The sequence below is a fragment of the Mesoplodon bidens genome, assembly GCF_964165515.1.
Source record: "Mesoplodon bidens genome assembly, chromosome: 12".
Taxonomy (NCBI): Eukaryota; Metazoa; Chordata; class Mammalia; order Artiodactyla; family Ziphiidae; genus Mesoplodon; species Mesoplodon bidens.
In genome coordinates, this window is record NC_138168.1 from 80080356 (window position 1) to 80098605 (window position 18250).

An 18250-nucleotide genomic window follows, 5' to 3' on the forward strand; every position below is an offset into this window, starting at 1 on the left:
CTTCAAATTAGACTAAACGGTCTTCCAACTTGCAAGTTCTGTTTATACATTTTACGTCTTCTACTGATTGGTCAGTGTAGAGAGTCTGCCAACTGGAAGGCCACAAGAGTTCAATCACCATCTAGTGGTCAAACTGATTAACTGCCCTATGCTAAGGCAAATGAGTTATTCCCAAAGGGCTGAACAGGGCAAACTGTATATTTTGTGATGATATACTAAAGCATAAAAGAAGTTATGTCACATACCTGTGAAATAGAAACTTGTCTAGTTTACCTAAATGTAAAATATTTGTGTTGAGATAAGGCCTTAGAGAGTATCTAATCCATCTTTACTTCTGTAGGTAAATAGCTAAGGAGAGTTCACATTTGATCCTCTACCTGCTGGGCGACAAAAGCATTTGTCTTGGGTTCTCTCACTTAATTCCCACAACAGTCCTCAGCGTGCTTGTCACCTTCATTTTAGAGCCGATGTAAATGAGGTACAGAAAAGTAAGGGAACCAGCTCAAGGTTATACAGCTAGCAAGCGGCAGAATTAAGATTTCAACTCTGGTATTTTAACTCCCAGAACTTGAGCTTTATAAATAGAGTAAATCGCCTGCCCCAAATCCACCACTAAAGGAAGAGCTCTAGCAGGAACTCAGCGTTCCAAAGTCCCTGCCTACTGTGCTCTCTGTTATGTTTTGTTGTTTGGTGACATAAATGAAGGGCACCCAGGTCATATTTACGTCACACGTATCTCACATATAGAAGCAAAGAAGGCAATACTTGTATCCTAAAATACTTGGAGGTGAGTGGTTTCCTCATGTCTAAAATAAAGGCCTCTACTCATAAAGCTTCGCAGTATGACACAGATCATCAAGTCAGAATACGGATACGAGGGCATTTTGTTTTGATCGTGGGAAAGTAATTAGTCTCTCTGGCCTTCAGTTTTCTCCTTTGAAAAGATGAAGGTGCATTAACATCATAAAATCTTTTTGGTTCTGACAATTTATGAATTCAGCAGTTTAAGTGTCTGGAGAAGGAAGGGATAGTTACCCATGAGCTCTGGATTGAATCTTCCTTCAATACATCTTTTCCTTGACCTGAATATATGCCCTGGAAAACAATACTCTCCACCTGTCACCTGTCTGAGTTATAACAGAAACATAAAAGAGAGCTCCACGTTTCTTTATTATTTGGTGTTTAAATAAAATAAGGGAGATTTCTAACTGACTCTTTTTCTTTAGGAGACATGTAAGGACATTAGTGATGGGCAGATTTATGCCTATAATTGATAGTAACAGTCTGGCTGACAGGGCTGAATAGCCCCTCTTTGTCAATTATTAGCTTCTTTGAACAATAAAGCCAAAGATCAAGATCAAAACAAGGGCTACACACTGACCAGTCCACTCCTGAGAAAAGCTAGAAAGGTCACCATCTTTGGAATACGGGCTCAGATGCTGCAGAGTCTGTTGAAGGACATGGCACATTTAACAGCATCAGAGCATTCCGTATTAAAATTTAATTAGTGTGTGCTTTCTAATGTTGAAGAATGCCAACCTGGGGAGAAATAATGGGCTGAGAGAGAGACAAAGAGAACACAGAGTTCTTAGTGGGCTTCCATGCAGTTGACTGCTCTTAGAAATGTCCAACTGTTCTACTGAAAAAAATGCCACCCACTTGGGGCAATTACCAAGGTTTCAATAAGCCCAAAGTTGCTTCCGCTTAGGGTAAATCTGTTCTAGAGTTTCTAGTACTAACAGGTTAATGATACCAAGTAAAAGGGTACTTTTAATATTTAATCTATTGACCTAAAATCACATAAGTTTCAAGTCTTGGGAAATGTGACAAGGGGAAGAACAAAGACATCTCACTGAGCCATCACTCATCGCTTTCCAATGGCCTTATTCCACAAATAGATGCAGTAGGGATGGTGTTGATAGAGAAAAACTAAATGTGTGAACTTACTTAAGGAACTTAATCAATGGAGATATTTCAGATAATCCTGTCCAAAACATGCTTATTCTCTACAAGTGAATATTTATTTTATTATCTCTCTCACTCCCCTCACTCATTCAAATGTGGGGGTAAATAATTGCCCAGGTGTTGTTTCATCTCTTTCTTAAAATATGTATAGTTGTAGGAGAAGGAGGCTATAGGGGAGGGGGCCACACATACGAACACACCACAGGAAAGAAAGTCTGGCCAAGGGTTATGAGAAGCCTGAAGAGTGTGCACGTGGAGTGTGACTCATCTCAAAAATTTTACATCATCAAGGAAATAAAATGAGTTCATTCTGTGCATACATCATTTATACAATGAAGAGACACTTTCAATTCATTCTTCTACTTGTTGGCAAACACTGGCAGTAGAGGAAAAGAAATTTTTTGTCAGGAAATATCAGGTTGTCCACGATCGTGTAGCCTGTTCCTGTGTGAATGGTCTTTATTCTCTGGATATGTGGTTCAGAAGGCAAATTCCCAGGATCAACTTAGGATATGCCTCTCTTTATTCCAAGATGAACATTCTGGCTGGTCCTAAGCTATCTCAGGCAACCCATGGTAGCCCAAGCCCTGGAACTGTTGTTTAAAGTACCCCACCCATTAGGAGCCCTTCGGTTGGGAGGAGTGGATAACAAGCTAGGATCCAGAGTCAGAGAGACCTGGGTTCCAATTCTACATCTTCACACAGATGTAGAGAACAAACGTATGGACACCAAGGGGGGAAAGTGGCGGCAGTTGGTGGTGGTGGTGAGATGAACTGAGAGATTGGGATTGACGTGTACACACTGATGTGTATAAAATGGATGACTAATAAGAACCTGCTGTATAAAAAAATAAATAAAATTAAATTAAAGAAAAAATTCTACATCTTCATGCCTCTAATCCCTGGTGTCCTTGTCTGTAAACTTGGGAATGAACACGTTGGGAGGGTTAAATGAGGTAACAGATGTACAACGCTTAGCATGGTGCTTAGAACACGCTAAGTGCTAAATAAATGTCAGCAACTTATCATTCTTATTTATCTGTATTATTAAAGCAAGGGTGTGATGACTCATAACCTTAGGGATTTTGCTGGATTCAGCCTTTCCTTCCGAGGAAATATTCCTGATTTATAGCAGTGCTTTCAAAGAGGTGATGCATTTTCTAAAGTGTCTGACTTGGTCCCGGGAAACACTGGGAATGCAGACCTCAAAATATAAAAGAAACATAGTGGAGCCTTACCCTATAACTGTCCTCAGCCCGGGTGTCCAGCCTGCCCCAGGGGCAAGGCTGTTTTAGGCTGAGGTGCTTTGAGAGCTTTGAATAAATAAATCCCCAGGGTGGAGTTTGACAGAAAAGACTTTTAGAAAAAAAAATTCCACAAGAAACTGAATGGTGTTTAGAATTAGGCCCCGGTGTACATGCAAAACCCCCACTGTGCCTGCTTAGATGTATCTGGCTCCCTTGAACACATTTTTAAATGAGGTCTTTTTTCCCTCCCTTTCAGTGTTTCAGCCAGTCATTGGCCACTTCTTATTCTGTCTCAGTTCTTTATGCAGAAGATACCAAAGACTAAAGATGCCCAGAGAAGTTTTGCATTTTACAATTCTCAGCTTTGGAATGAAGTTATCAATTCCCTCTCTTCCGACTACAGAGCAGTTATTCCTTTGCTTTGCTGGAAATTGGAGTAAAATCTTCCCATTTGTGAACTTCAACTAATCTATAGTAGAATTTTGAAGAGTTATTGGCTATCAGGTTAGCCAATTTTAAGTCAAAAGTAGAGAAAAAGTATCAGCTGGGCCATCATAAACATTGCTTCAAAAAGCATGCATCTTAAATAGGTTTAATCTCAAAAATTGTGGATAGGGGCTTCCCTGGTGGCACAGTGGTTGAGAGTCCGCCTGCCGATGCAGGAGACATGGGTTCGTGCCTCGGTCCGGGAAGATCCCACATGCCGCGGAGCGGCTGGGCCCGTGAGCCATGGCCACTGAGCCTGCGCGTCCAGAGCCTGTGCTCCGCAACGGGAGAGGCCACAGCAGTGAGAGGCCCGCGTACCACAAAAAAAAAAAAAAAAAAAATTGTGGATAGTTATTATGAACATATACTTTCAGATGTTTTTCAAATGTTTAGAATTTTAAGGACTCTTGGGAAGCTCCTTGTAATTGATTTAGGGGGTCTCTAGATTATGACATATTGTGTTTTTTATGACAGGAACCATATTGTATTAGTTTTGTGGGCCCAGGGTCTAAACATAGTTGGTGTTCTGTAAACACTGGCATCAATTCATATGTAGGCTTAGAATATTATGTAAGAGAACACAGAATAGCAGCTGTAGAATCAATATGAAATATACAGCAGGCAAGAAACTGATATTATTAATATTTGACTTTAAACCACAAAAATAATATAAGAACCCTCCCTTCAAACTAATATCCAGTTTCTTTCAACTCAGCCTCTTTCCTCTCAGGAAGAATATATGCCTAAAATGTTCCCATTGCAGATCGCTGGGGTCAACATTCTAAACTGTTTGTGCTTTTGCAACAACCTTTCATTTTGCTGGACCAGTGCAAGATCAAACGCAAGGTAATCTCAAGTCTCAATGTAAAGGAACACCGTGACAGCCTGGATTGTGAGTGAAGTTAATTCTTTCCCAGCAGACTCTCCGTGTCATTGCCCACGTGGGTGCACCCCAAACAGAGGTACCAAGGAGTTAAGAAGTCCAAGAATGTTCAACCACAACCCGTCTGCCAAGCTGTTTGCCGAAGTTGGCCATTCAGGTGAAGATCGTTTGTATTCCAGGTCCTGTAAGCAGCAAAGTGAACATCATGCTGTGTGCTCAGAAAGATGTTAATAACCAGTGCTGGACAGAGCAGAGCTGAAAGGCGCCTTGCGGATGTCACAGTGAGAACGTGGCTGTCCCAGCTGCAAAGCCCCATTAAGAGACAATATTGAAGCAGTTGCTGCCCTGAGAAACGAGGTCTTTGACATTTCAGAAGGCCATGTGACTGTCTGAAAGAACTGGGGAAATCCGGGAACCGAGCTGTGGTTGCTACTGACATCGCATAATAACATAAGAGCTTTCTCCCTTCTCATCACCATCATTTATGTCAACCACAGAATGGCTCTCTGGTGTCCTTAAAGGAATGTTGTGGGGACATGCCCCGTCTCTGTTCATGGCACATCAGCAATTTGTGGGAAGCAGATGGACTACATAAAACAGTGATCTGTCTATAGTGCATGATGTCTTTTCTTGTAGGGGGCTAAGAAAAAATCAGAGCGTCTGGAGAAGCCCATTGTTATCTTCAAAAATCCCTGTGAGTTTTTCTCCATTCATGTTTCATGATTGATATTTTGTTATGGACAAAAAAAGCCCCACAAAATTGTCATCAAACCAAACCAAAGGGAAAGAAAAAAAAAAGGCAAAACATAGTGGAGGGAAGCTTAAAACCAGAAAGCACATCGAAATCCGTTCTGCATTACTTCAGCTGAGTGGAAACCAGATGCAAAGGCCAGCCCCTTCCTCACACAGCTGGAAAGCTAAAACTATTACTCAGGGCTTGTTTACACTTCCTTATGCCCCACCCTCCTTCCAGGAATTGGGATTCCAGCTCAGTGGTGATAAGTTTCCAGAGGGGCAAACTATGTTAACAGTGAACTGCTCATGATTGGAGTGAGGAAGCTGCTTCCAAGGACAGTATTTCCATTTTTAGAAAGTTGTCTGGGGAAACATGAACTGATTAGTGGAAGGGCCAGGGAGCACAGACATCACACCGACAACGAAGGCGGCAAAGCACTGCTAACTGCAGAGACAGGGACTGTTGGAAGCCAGGCATAAAGCAGAGTGGCAGCTGTGAGGCTCTCTGGAGGTCCCCGGGCGGGGGCACTGACTGCTCTTGTTTTCAGAGTGAAAGAGCTCGCCAAGTGTCAGGAAGGTGAGTGACTGAGTGTGCTGGCCTGAGAGAAATTTTAGGATCAGCAGAAGAGAGAAGGGGCTTATAAATGTTAAGTAATACCAAATTAGGACTTGCCATTTTGAGAATCCAAAACCCACAATCTGGATAAAACACAAAAATAAAATAAAAAGCTGGGGATGTTAGTATATTTTATTCAGATTTGTGGGTTCTGGGAATGGTAAAAATAATTCACTGATCTATTACCTGACTTATTGTAAAATCTAGAAATAAAGAGGATGATAAAATTCTGCCGTGAATCAAATTGCGCTGTGACATCAGTGATATCGAATCTTTACGAGCACACAGAATAAAAAATCATTGGATGAAGAGTACCAGATGGCCTAGGTATAGTTAAACAAAATTTTGATGGGATCCAAATATTTTACGCTCCGAGATTTTTCTTGTACTTCCCACTTAGAAAAGTCTCTTCCAATTTATTAGGCAAGGGTGTGGACTGAAATGAGTAGTTTCTCAACTACCCTGAGGAAGACCAGATATAGGCCTACGTAAATTCTGGACAATTTTCATCATCCTCTTGGAGTTCTAGAACAGTGTGGAAACCAGGAGAATAAGGTACCTGCTATGTGGACTGTTGACAGAGGGTCCAGGCTGTGAGAGACTACATTTGCCTCGTGGCTGTTTGCAATGAACAGGGGTAAAGAAAGAAGAATGTTCAGTCCAGGCAAATAAAGACAAGCTACTGATGAAAATTAAACTAAAAGTTCAGCAAAGGAAATACAAATCAAATGAAATGATCAGTACCCATGAATCAAGGAAACTGGCTTTTCTTTTGTTGAAGAAGTGAAATCAATTTACATCTGTATTATTCATCATTGAAGAAACATGGCGGTTTGGGCATTCACACCACAACGGGTATATTTCCCTCACTTTTCATGGTAGAAACACAAATGACTCCACACTAGCCAAAGATCTCTGTATATTTACTTATAATAAATCTAAAATTCAATACGCCGTGCCATGTATTTCAAATATACCTTACATTTTTTCATCTTCTAGAACAATATTAAAATTCTTGGTAGATTAAAAATAATGGCAGAGTGAAATTATTCTGTGTAGAGTGATGAAGACCCAACAAGTTAAGTACTCAAGTTAAATAAAGCCTAAAATTTGACTCGAAAAGCCAGTATTCCTTCACATTCTTAAACTAGGATCTATAGGAAACTAGCGAATGTAGTAAAAAACAATCCTAAAAAGATAATAACATTTATCAGCATAAAACTTAAGTGTTTATAACAAAAAAAGTACAAATGAAACCAATACTTCTAAAAACTAAGGAAAATGGAATGATAATAAAAATGAATATAATCATAAAGCCAGACCAAAAAAAGTAACAAAACAAAAAACAAGCTTCTAATTACACAGAGAAATCAAGATAGAGAGGGTAGCAGGGGTCAAGTTGGTCTTTTTCTCCTCATTGTGTGCCAGTGAGACAGCCCCCCGACAGGCCTTGTGGGTGAGTCAGCTGGAGTTGTTGCCACTCTGGGGGCAATATGATCACCGAAAACCTTCAAGACCACCTTCAGGAACTTCTTTCCTTGAGGGTCAACAGAACCTCCATTTGTCTTCTAAACTCAATGGTCTCATGAGATGCTCACAGTTTTGTCCACCTCTGGCTGAGGCACCCTTTTAAGTGGAGCCTACTTTTTTTTTGAGTGGACTGTGGCGGAGGTGGTTTGAAGGGAGGGGCCACTAAAGGGACAAGGGAGCACTGCTCTAGAGATGGTCCTGTGAGCAAGAAAAATAACCTGCCTCCCTGCATACCAACCAAACGTTGACCTGATTCTTTTGAAAAACAGAACTGCTCTTTCCATTCCTGAGTGCATGTGGGGAGGGTTTGAGGCAGGGCTGAGGAAACAGAGCTTCTCTGCGTCACTGTGTGACAACCCCACGTTGTACGGGGACTCCTCCTTTGCAAGGGGAGAGCCCGTGGACCCTGCGTGAGGTACCAAGACTGTCACGTTCCACTGGTCCCTCCCATGGGCCAACTGAAAATGACCAGTGGAAAGTTACCGTTTTCTGCCTGTTTGGGCTACTTCTTCCTGATGTAGGACTCACAGATCCTGAGGTGTCCAGTTCATCAGCAGAAGACCAGGAAGACAAATCCTACGTGGGAAATAGATTCTCTTAATGATTCCATGTCCCAGAGCTGCAAGTACTCCCCACCCCATTCCTACCTATCCCTCAACCCATTTCCTGGGAAAAACAGAATCAGATGACCGCAGGAAGAACAGAACCTAATACTTCTGGTGTGTTGGGCTTTCCTGGTTGTGAGTTTGGGCCTTCTGGAAAATACAGGTGGAGCTTTGTTATTACTGGGCCGCTTGGAGCTTTATTATTTCTTAGTGACATGGACAGGAGAATGGGTTGAAGTGAAGGGGGTAAAGGAATCTGCCTTCCAGCTGCAGGGTGCTCAGGCCAGAGAGAAACCAAATCATTTGGGTTAGAAACAAAAGATTGTCAGTCACCCAGGAGCCTGCCTTTTAGCATCAGAGAAACTGTATTGTTGCTGGCACCGCTATTATTGTGAGTAGGTGGTTCTTTTGCCTGCAACATGTTTGTGGGTTCATAATAGGATTTCACAATTGAATGTTTGAAGTCTTACCTGCAAATGCGTTTCTTAAAACCAACAATATTACCACGATGCAGTAAATTTAAAAATAAATAATAAACAAATAAAAGTGAACATTGAACATTTTGTATGATTTAACTGCCAGCTAAGGAGAGTTCATACCTTCTAAGGTTTGAATATGAAACTCATGTGCAACAATTGGTTGTGACCTACTCTCGCAGTGTTACTGAAAGCACATGAATTCTTAAATAAACTGGGTAGAATAAAATGCCACAGTAGTGGTGGTAATAGGGTTAGCAGTAACAATTACAAGAGGTTTTTTGGATGTAACAGAATCAAAAGTAGTGTCCTATTATAAAAGTTTTTGAGTTACTTTTTTATTTTGAGCCAGACTTATAAGAGCAGTGATTGAGAGGGGACACTCCAGTCTCACAAGTACTACATTCAGAGTCTCTAAAATGGATAAAGATGATGCTTGCTTGGTCTCCTGTAGGACATGCTACACAATGATGTCTGTTGAGAGCTTACCTGCTGACTGCTTGACATGTCTAATAACTTCTCCAGCTCCTTGATATGACGACTGACCTCCTTCAAGAGAAGTTTGAGCCGATTTCCAATCACATGCACTTTTTCTTTGGCTTCTAAACAGTCTATGCCTTCAGCATTCACCAGTAGTTGGCGAGACATGTCTTGCAGTGAGGCCACTTTGAGTTGGGATTCCAACAGCTCATGCCTTATTTGCTATGAATATCATAAGAAATATTTTTCTAAGAATTTTCAATAATTCGAGAAAGTTCTAAAGGTGCACAATGACATCACTTTAACTTAGTGGACAATTAGACCTGAGCGTCAGAATGCTGTGCTCACAAAAGGACAGATACAGCAACCCATGACATTTGGGAATCAGGGACCTCTGTTCTAATCCTGCCTCTGCCAAAATGTATCCTATAAGACCCCTGAATCTTTCTGATCTCAGTTTTCTCATTTGGTAAAATGATGACGTTAATTCCTGCCGGGTCCACAGTAAGTATTACTGGAAGGTTCAAACTGGTGAATGTATGTTAAAGTATTTAAAATATAAAGTGTTATGCAAATGAGACATAAACTATTCTTTTAAAAAGAGAAGTAAAACATTAACATATAAATATAGAAAAACTCAAGTATGTGGAGGTATACTCAGATATCTATTCAAGATTTTTTAAAAGATATATGGGTGATTCATCAATCACAACTTAAGGTCTGAGGTCAAAAGTCTAGTAAAAATGCAGCTGCATAGCTATTTCCTCCTGGTTTCTAAGACCTTTATGATACTGAACTAAAAGCTGACAATTCTGTTAGGTTTGTGCGAGTGCTAAATGTTAAGAAACAGCATTTTAAAAATACAGAAAGTGACAAAATGCAAATCATTTTCTCCTAATGAAACTCAAATATGCTTCTTTATCTTCTATAAAATCACTTAAGTACACTGTACATTATATTGTCCAAAGTTCTTTTTATAAGAATCTGTACAGAAATCCTGTAAATTTCCTTTTGAATTTAATACTAGAAAAAGTTTCTTGCTCCTTGAGAATTGGTTTGTTTCCTTTTTGTCAGGTAATAAAAATCATTTAACTTATCATGTTTCCCTTGTTGTCTTAGCTTTCAGAAAACTTGGTGCTAAGGTCAGTGTTGAATCCGTATACTTAATTCTTCTTAAGAAGTCTTAACGGTCTCTAATTCCTTTAATTATCAGCCACCCAATATATTCTTGGGACGTAGATTCAACACATACAGTTTAAATTAAAAACAAATGTAATGTGCCAAAGAGCTGCCTTGATAAAAACAAGCTAATTAAGATTAAGACCGTCTGAGATTTTTAGATGAGGAATGGCTTTAGAACCAGATTCTAAAGCTAATAGATATCATCTTCTATGTACATGTTTGCTTCACAGAGATGGGAAATCGTGAGGGGTAAAGAAAGACTAAGAGATTATAATGTAAAAAGTAAATAAGTAGTACCAACTATAACATAACCAGACGCCGTCCAAGTCCACACATCTTACCGTAAGCTGTTTGAGATGGTCCTGAAGTATCTCTGCATCAAGGTTAGAATCAACTGGCACAATTTCATTTTTCCTTCTGTCAATGTTCTCAAGCATAAGAAGCAAACCATGACTCATTTCATGGAAATCCTAAAAAAAACGTGGAGTATAAAATCATTTTGAATGAGATATTTTTCTTTCCCTCAGAGCTTAAATATCCATGCTTTACAATTCCTACCGTTGGTTTTAAGATCTTATACACAACTCCTTTCTAAGGAAGGCGCTAGAGCTGTCGTAATTATCTGAGTTCATGTTCTTACCAAAAGAATCTAATTTATTACTCGAGGGAAAAATTAGACATAAGGAAAATTGGCATCAAAATGTTTTATGTCTAGGGCTATAATACTAGGTAGAGGGAAGCAGCTCTGCTCTTGTATCTTCCTCCTGTATTCAAATCTTCCCATCTTTGGGCTTCCCTGGTGGCGCAGTGGTTGGGAGTCCGCCTGCCGATGCAGGGGACACAGGTTCATGCCCCGGTCCGGGAAGATCCCACATGCCACGGAGCGGCTGGGCCCGTGAGCCATGGCCGCTGAGCCTGCGCATCCGGAGCCTGTGCTCCACAACGGGAGAGGCCACAACAGTGAGAGGCCCACGTACTGCCAAAAAAAAAAAAAACAATCTTCCCATCTTTGAAGGCCTAAATTCAATCCCATCTCTCCATGCGTCCATGTGTTCGTTTATTCAAGGTATAGTTACAGAAGATCTCCAACGTGGGAGGTGCTGTACTAGGAGGCAGTGCAGGGGTGAAACCACAGCTTGGGTACCTGCTTTCAAGTTGCTATTATCACTCCTGGGGCACCTATAATCCTGGGAAACAGGCTTCCCATCCTGCTCAGATTATAACCCAAAACTCCTGGCCAGGACTCACAAAGCCCTGCATAATCTGCTTCCTGACCACCTCCCAGATCTTTCTCATCCCTTCCTTCCTCTCTGAGTACTCTCTGATCACACTGGCCTTTCTCTGTCTTTGAAGACACTAAGCCCTTGCCTGCTTCTGGGACTTGCCATCTGCTTGACCTCCTTCATGGCAACATCTTTCCAAGAATCAGCTCAAACATGCACAGAACTTCCCCAATCACCTTCCCAAAGTGCTTTTTTCGGTTACTCTTATCATCAACATCTGTAAGTAGCTTGGTTAAACATTTATTTGCATTTTTATTGTCTGTCTTCCCCAACAAAAGCAGAGGCTGGGCTGTATCCTGCCTGCTTAGTGCAGTATCTGTCAGACTTTAAACACCTGGCAAATAATTGTGGTCTGAATGGATGAGTAAATATTTGTAACGCTCACTTGGATGTCCAAGAAATGTCTTTCTATGTGCTCAGAAAATACCTGTGGAATGAATAAAGAATGAGTCGAAGGAGGAATGGTGAGGCTGAGATAAACGTGTGGGAATAGTCTCTTGTTAGCTGTAAAGAAGTGGGGTCTTTGAACTCCTGGTCACATGTACAAATTCTCCAGTAAAATGAAAACTTTGGGCACAAAGTGATCTCACTCAACTACTGACTTTGGAGGGTAACTGCATCCCCCCTAGTGATCTTGATAAATCAAGTCACAGACTCAGCTACACTGGAAATGTTTGACTTCAGAGCATGGCTGGCCCAAAGCCCCACAGACCTGACACTGCATCAGTGCGTCCTGGAGAAGGCCCCGCCATTCCTCCAGCAGGGAGCACACGCGGTCCCAGCGGCCATTCATCTGGGACAAGCGACCCTGCAGATCCTGGCTCTCCTCACTGCCCGTCTGAGTGAACTCGGAGCTGCACAGATTGATGGAGAGGATGATGGCCTTGTGGTGGTCCACAGCTTTCTGGAGCTCCTGCAAAGAGAAAGGAGAACAATCAAACAAGGAAAATCACAATAAAAAGACTAAAGAAAAATAGTCTAAGACCTTTGGAAATGCTTCACCCAAATTCAAAGATCCATTAATTAACACTGGCCTTAGCAGGATGGCTAGGTAAGATACAGTGGGTGTACACCATTGGGAACCACACTGTAGTTAAAAGGGATGGATCAGATGTATACTTGATGATGCGAATCAATCTTCAGAAAATATGGTATAAAGGGAAAGAGAAACAGATTTATATGGGTGACAAAACAGCATTGATATAATTTAAAATACATGTGCACACACACAAAGCCACATTTCTCATGAACATATATGAAAAAAGAATATGTGTTAAAATTTCAGAATGGTTGCCATGGGTTTGAGGAATTGGGATTAAGAAACAGTGGGGGGAAAAGGATAGATAAATAAAATTAAGGGGAGCTTTGCAGGGAGCAATGATGACCCTGGGGAGTGAACTAAGGAGTATGATTAACACCCATATTCCCAGCATGGGAGCTCAACAACAGACCAAACCAAACCAAACCAAGCCCAAACTGGTCTCAATGTTGTGTGCATAGGCATGAAATGGGAAGCTTGATAAGAAAGCAGATTCCCAGGTCCTGGCCTCCAGCTGTTCTGACTTCACAGGCCACCGAGGGTTAGTGGCCCACAGGCTGAGAACATTGCCTCTGTCAGAGGCCAGATTTTTGTGATGGTAAAGAGAATGAATTGTATTTCATCAGCTAAGCAATTTAGTTTAGTTTCACAAAAAAACAGGTGACTGATTTTTTTACTGTGTGCATTTCCCCAAAATCTAGAACTAAATTTCAAGAATTTAAGTACAAGTGTATGTATTAATAATTGAATATCGGGGTACTGTTTAAATATTCCCAGATCAAGGTAGGGTCAGTGATCCTACAAATCACATCTACTCAGGCAACATGTTCTTATAATTTCTCACCATTTCTGTTATGTTTCCAACTTGTCTTAAATTTGCACTTTTCAATGGATTCTTAACATCCCATAATGTAGATTCAACCACAAGGACAGTATAAAATCAGGAAATGTTGTAGAAAGTACTAGGTTATTCCACAGATTTATTCTCAGAAAACAGACAGGAAAGATGGAGAAGCGGTGCCAAGGAGGGTGGCTTTTTCTTATCACACAGGCTGACTTTCAAGGTCTCGTTTTTCCACTCTCATCTCACTTAGGTCTCAGACTCTGGCCAGTGTTTGTTTCATCAACTTATTTGGAATTGGTTATAATGCAACACTGCCTTACATTTTCCTGGAGAGAAACTAAAGTAATGGAAGTCCTCTAGAGAAAAGAGCATTTTGCAATCCAGATCATGTAAATTGCATCCTTCATCCTGAAATTGATGGAGCTGGTGCAGAGGCTACTCTATAAGAAGTTTGAGCATCTGTGGGGAAGACTCATTTCACTGTTTGAAAATTTAAAACAAAACAACTAAAACTAGCCAGAAATACAGCACCCCAAAAGAAACAGCATACAGAGAAACCAGGGAGAAACAAAGGCAGTTAATCCTTGAGCCTGGACGGCCCAGTAGCCCTCCTCTTCTGAGGAAGAGCACAGCTTGACGTTCTCCAAGCAAAAAGGCAGGACCAAGAGAGCTATTAAGAAGAAACTGAGCTCTCCATCCACAGTATGCTTACAGAAGTCTCCACATATCAATGCACTTCAATAGCTGGGCTGAGAAGGATTTTTAAGATCTAGAGAGGGAGTTAAAAGAGGTTATCTTGTGCACTACACCCATCCAGGTCAAAATCAAATGTAAACGTCAGGTGTTTTACTGTGATTACTCCACGGGTTTTGTTTGCTTGGATTCATGTCAGTGAAAATTGCTTCTGCCACTATTATAATCTATTTCAGAAGTTCTGCTGATTCCAGAATGTCAAGTGACTTCTTTAGGTCTCCATAAACTCACATGTATACGATCTGGGAGAGGACTCCTCTCCAGCTCTAGATATAGACTTGTAGGACCCTGGACATAGCTGTATTTCCTTTAAAAGAGGTCAGTTAGATCCCAGAGGTACCTGGATGTTTCATGAAACTTTAATTGGTCATTTCTTAGCCACCAATTCATTAAATCATGATTATTGTCATGGGGCTGGTTCTGCAACGCAGTCCAGCTCTCCACCCTTCCAAGCCTTCCTATAAACACTCTGATCTGGGGTGGCTGGGGAAGCATTCGTGTCCGTTTGTGCTGACCATTCCCCCCGCTGCTGTGTGACTGCACAACAGGCCAGGGCTAGTGGTTTCATCTGACCGGCCATGCCACGTGGCAGCTTTCTGTCTGGCGCTGCAGGAAAGGCCAAGGGTAGCTACCTTGAGCTTTTTGATCTGGAGCGCGATGGGCTGGATATCGGTGCTGCGCTGCAGGCGCTGAAGCTGTTCCAGGGCCTCCTCCGTCTCCTGCAGCCAGGTCAGAACGCGGTTCAGGTCCGAGTGAAACTGTTGCCACCTCTGGGGATTCTGTTTCATCCTCAGCTCCTTGCTCAGGGCCTGCGCCTGGAGGAGCTCCCAGCGGTCAATCACACCTGGCAAGACAGCACACGCGCAGGATAGCGAGGGATCGTCCTCCACCGAGAACGTTTAGGAAATGTTTGAAACCTACATGGGTGGCTAACTTTAAAACAGCAACAGAAAGAAAGTAATGCCTCTGGGCATTTCTGTTGTTGTCAGCTGTAAATAACAGTATGGTGGCTGTGTGTTTTTCCTATCTGCATTTTTAATGATAATGGAGAAAAGATATTAACTACATAAGATTTAACATCGTAAGGAGCTTTATGAAGTAATAAGCATGAAAGTGGGTGAAGATAACGTTCAACTCTTGGTTTCCTTCTGCAGGAAAGCTCTGAGAGTACACGGAGCACACACAGAAGGTTCCTGACTAGTGGTTAGAGATGGTGCCTTAAAATACATGGGACATGGGAAAAAACCCACTGTGATTATTTTCACCTCCCCCTCTGTCCCCAGAGATCACTGTAACATGGAGGAAAGTTCTCAGGATAGACCAGTGAAGAATGAGGTCAGCGGCACAGTGGAACTCGGGGGCAACGAGGTGCTTCGAGATCTTCTATTTCACTCTGTCTTGAACTGAGAACAACCCACTCACCAGCTGTTTGGGTTTCGGTGCTATTCAGGTTGACAAAGCCAGGAAAATGCTCCTCTTCCTCTGTCAGTTTGTGTTCCAGTCTTTTCACTGAGTCTATACTGCCGCTGCATTCACCCAGCAGTTTCATCTGTTTAGATACAGAAAAGAGGCCCCCCGTCACGAAATACTCAAATTGTCATGAGTGCAAGAACTCCCGGAGAAAATATCTTGGAGTTCCTCAAAAAGGGCAGTAGCTGTGTGCTACTTCTCTATAAAGAGTAAGCCGCTCTGCTGAAAACAAAAAAGTCAAGTTCAAAAGCATGCTTCTTAAACACGTGACACATTCATATTTACATAAAGCAATGCCTTGAAGATATACTTGGCACACGTGGTTTTGCATAAGTCTTCAAAATTTCTTTTAAAATTTATGAATCAAAACAGACTAAACCGATCTGGGATTTAACACTCAGAGCCCTCAGCTGGCAATACAATATATAGTTTTTGGCAAGCTGCTCCCTGTTTCTTCAACTGAAGGATGGGAAGAGTAATATTACCACAAATCTCAAAGGGACATTTATTTGTATTAAATAATTAAAATACTTACAAGAATAAAACAATATTAAAGCCAGCTGTTTCATGAGAAAATTTAAGCAATGGTTAATAGATACTAAAGGAATAAATTCTAACATCAAAAGGAAAGCTTCCAACTCCGTGTTTAATATCATGCACAGTATTCAAAGCTTAAAAGAACAAATCATTTCAAAACACTCCTGCTATACTGATCAGAACGTTTTCTTTCAAAGTCTTTAACAAATTACATTGCTATTAAGTTACTTTGATTGCTTTTGATTGGTGTTAAGTATAACCTCAGTGATGTCAGCATGCTCATTGTGAAATTATGTTTTTAAAAAAGAGGTTTCACTATGATAGAAGTCAGTATAATAGGCCAAACTGGACAGGAAGTAAGCTCATGATTAATTAGTCTTCTGTGATTGTGAGGATATTAATGTTAGCATATATAACTAGAACGGTTCTCTCTCCTGGTTTCAAAAAAGCAGTACGTGGGTGTTGTCATTAGGCTTAGGGAAATTAATTTTTCTTTCCTTTTAGGAAGCGGTCTTTTGGGTATGAAAAGAAATGACATGAGGCATAGAAGAGATTTACTTTCAAATCCTCTTGCCTAAGTATGTGTAGGAAAACAGGTAATTCTCTGGGAAAAGTTATTCGGTCAGTAACCTAAGCAGAGCAAATGAAGTTATTACTTTACAAAAAGCTTCGAAAATGGAACTGGTAATACACACAATCTCTTGCCATCTTTTCCCCAAATCTCTCGTTAGTCAGAACTGTTTTCTCCAGAATGAACATACAAATAACAGAGCATTAAAAAAGTCCCAAGATCATCAAGTGAATCAAGACACCTAGGAAAAGAACTAAAACAATTCCATGTTAGTAGTCTACCAGCTAAAATCTGCTGCTCCAAGGATATCCTTGGTCAGAAAATCATTAGCTGAATTTGGAAAAATGCCTAATCACTTTCCAGAGCCAAAGCATTTTGTTGCTTTCAATGAAATGGATTTCACTCAGTTCTCAGTGTAAAGGACCAGTCTGGTCATTAGGGTAGATCAGTGGGTCTGAGCACAGACCAGTTTTGCTCAAAAGGTAATCGACTAACAGGGCTTTGTTTTGCACACACATGACTTCAAGGGCAGCTTGGTACATGGAGAGCTGACACAACCCTTGTGCCACAGATGGACTGTTCTTTGTCACACGCTTGTGATTACCAGGTATGTGTCAGGATCACGAGGGTCCAGATACTCACATAGCCTCTGTAGCTGGAGTCTAGCTCTGGTCCTGTGGGAGTTTTGCTGTGGATGATATTCTCCATTTGCTGCATCTGAAAGTGGCTGCCATCCAGGGCTTTGCCCAGTTGTTGGATCTGTGACTCCAAGGTGCTAGGATCCCCTGCAGTGACGACCGTAAGAATCTTTACAAGCTTGACATTCAAGGAGATGGTTAAGAAATTCTACAGCTAAGGCAGTAGAGAGATGGTACGTGTGCGGGTAACCATAAAGCACATTTAGTACCGACATGTTGTTGGGTTAGGAGTTCGAATTACCAGACCAATGAATGTGCTTGACCAAGGTCCAAGCAGACTGGGTGTTGCAAAAGGGGCCTGTGGTGGGTTCTAACAGCCTGCGCTTCCGCTCCCTCTTCCGGCTCATCCCCTGAAAATTGCGTGTTGTAAGCTTTCTAAAGACCTCAGGTGGTGGCTTCCGCTCCCCAGTAACTAGGAGGCAGTTACATCTCAGGCTCCCTCTGCAGTCACTTATCAAACAGAAAAAGACACACCCTCTAATCTTCCTTTCTGCATCTCAGTAGAAGACAGTGCCACTGAAGTCCCAGGTGGCTGCATCATTCACTTAAGGTGGGACTTCAAGTGAACCAAGAAAAGACTAGCTCAGGATGGGTTATGTGTGGAGGTACCAAACTAGCAATGGCTTGCTTTTGTTTCAAACCTGAAACAAAATCAGGAGAAAGCTAAGATTTTACCATTTCCACCCAGGTATGTTCTCACTCACAGCTTAGAACTTCTAGCTCATCTCCTTTGAGAGATGTGACATCCTTCTGCAAAATTATTGTGTGTGTGTGTGTATTACAGTCTGCATTCAACAAGAACATTGATCATCAGAGTGAAGCTAGCACAGGGTGAAAGCAGAATAAATAT

General features: G+C 41.4%; 1 protein-coding gene across 18 annotated transcripts in view; it reads right to left on the bottom strand.

Moving 5' to 3' along the window:
- The window catches only part of SYNE1 (spectrin repeat containing nuclear envelope protein 1), a 466561-nt gene that overhangs the window by 2447 nt on the left and 445864 nt on the right, over positions 1 to 18250 (bottom strand). For 17 of the 18 annotated variants that reach the window (XM_081251412.1, XM_081251411.1, XM_081251427.1 and 14 more), the window contains 8 exons: positions 17345 to 17487; positions 15547 to 15673; positions 14757 to 14968; positions 12201 to 12401; positions 10547 to 10675; positions 9033 to 9245; positions 7946 to 8038; positions 6492 to 6550 (listed from right to left, as the gene is read on the bottom strand). In XM_081251412.1, the coding sequence (XP_081107538.1) occupies positions 6492 to 6550; positions 7946 to 8038; positions 9033 to 9245; positions 10547 to 10675; positions 12201 to 12401; positions 14757 to 14968; positions 15547 to 15673; positions 17345 to 17487 (1177 nt within the window). The remainder of the gene's footprint in view (positions 1 to 6491; positions 6551 to 7945; positions 8039 to 9032; positions 9246 to 10546; positions 10676 to 12200; positions 12402 to 14756; positions 14969 to 15546; positions 15674 to 17344; positions 17488 to 18250) is intronic. The other variant, XM_081251415.1, reaches the window with a different exon arrangement.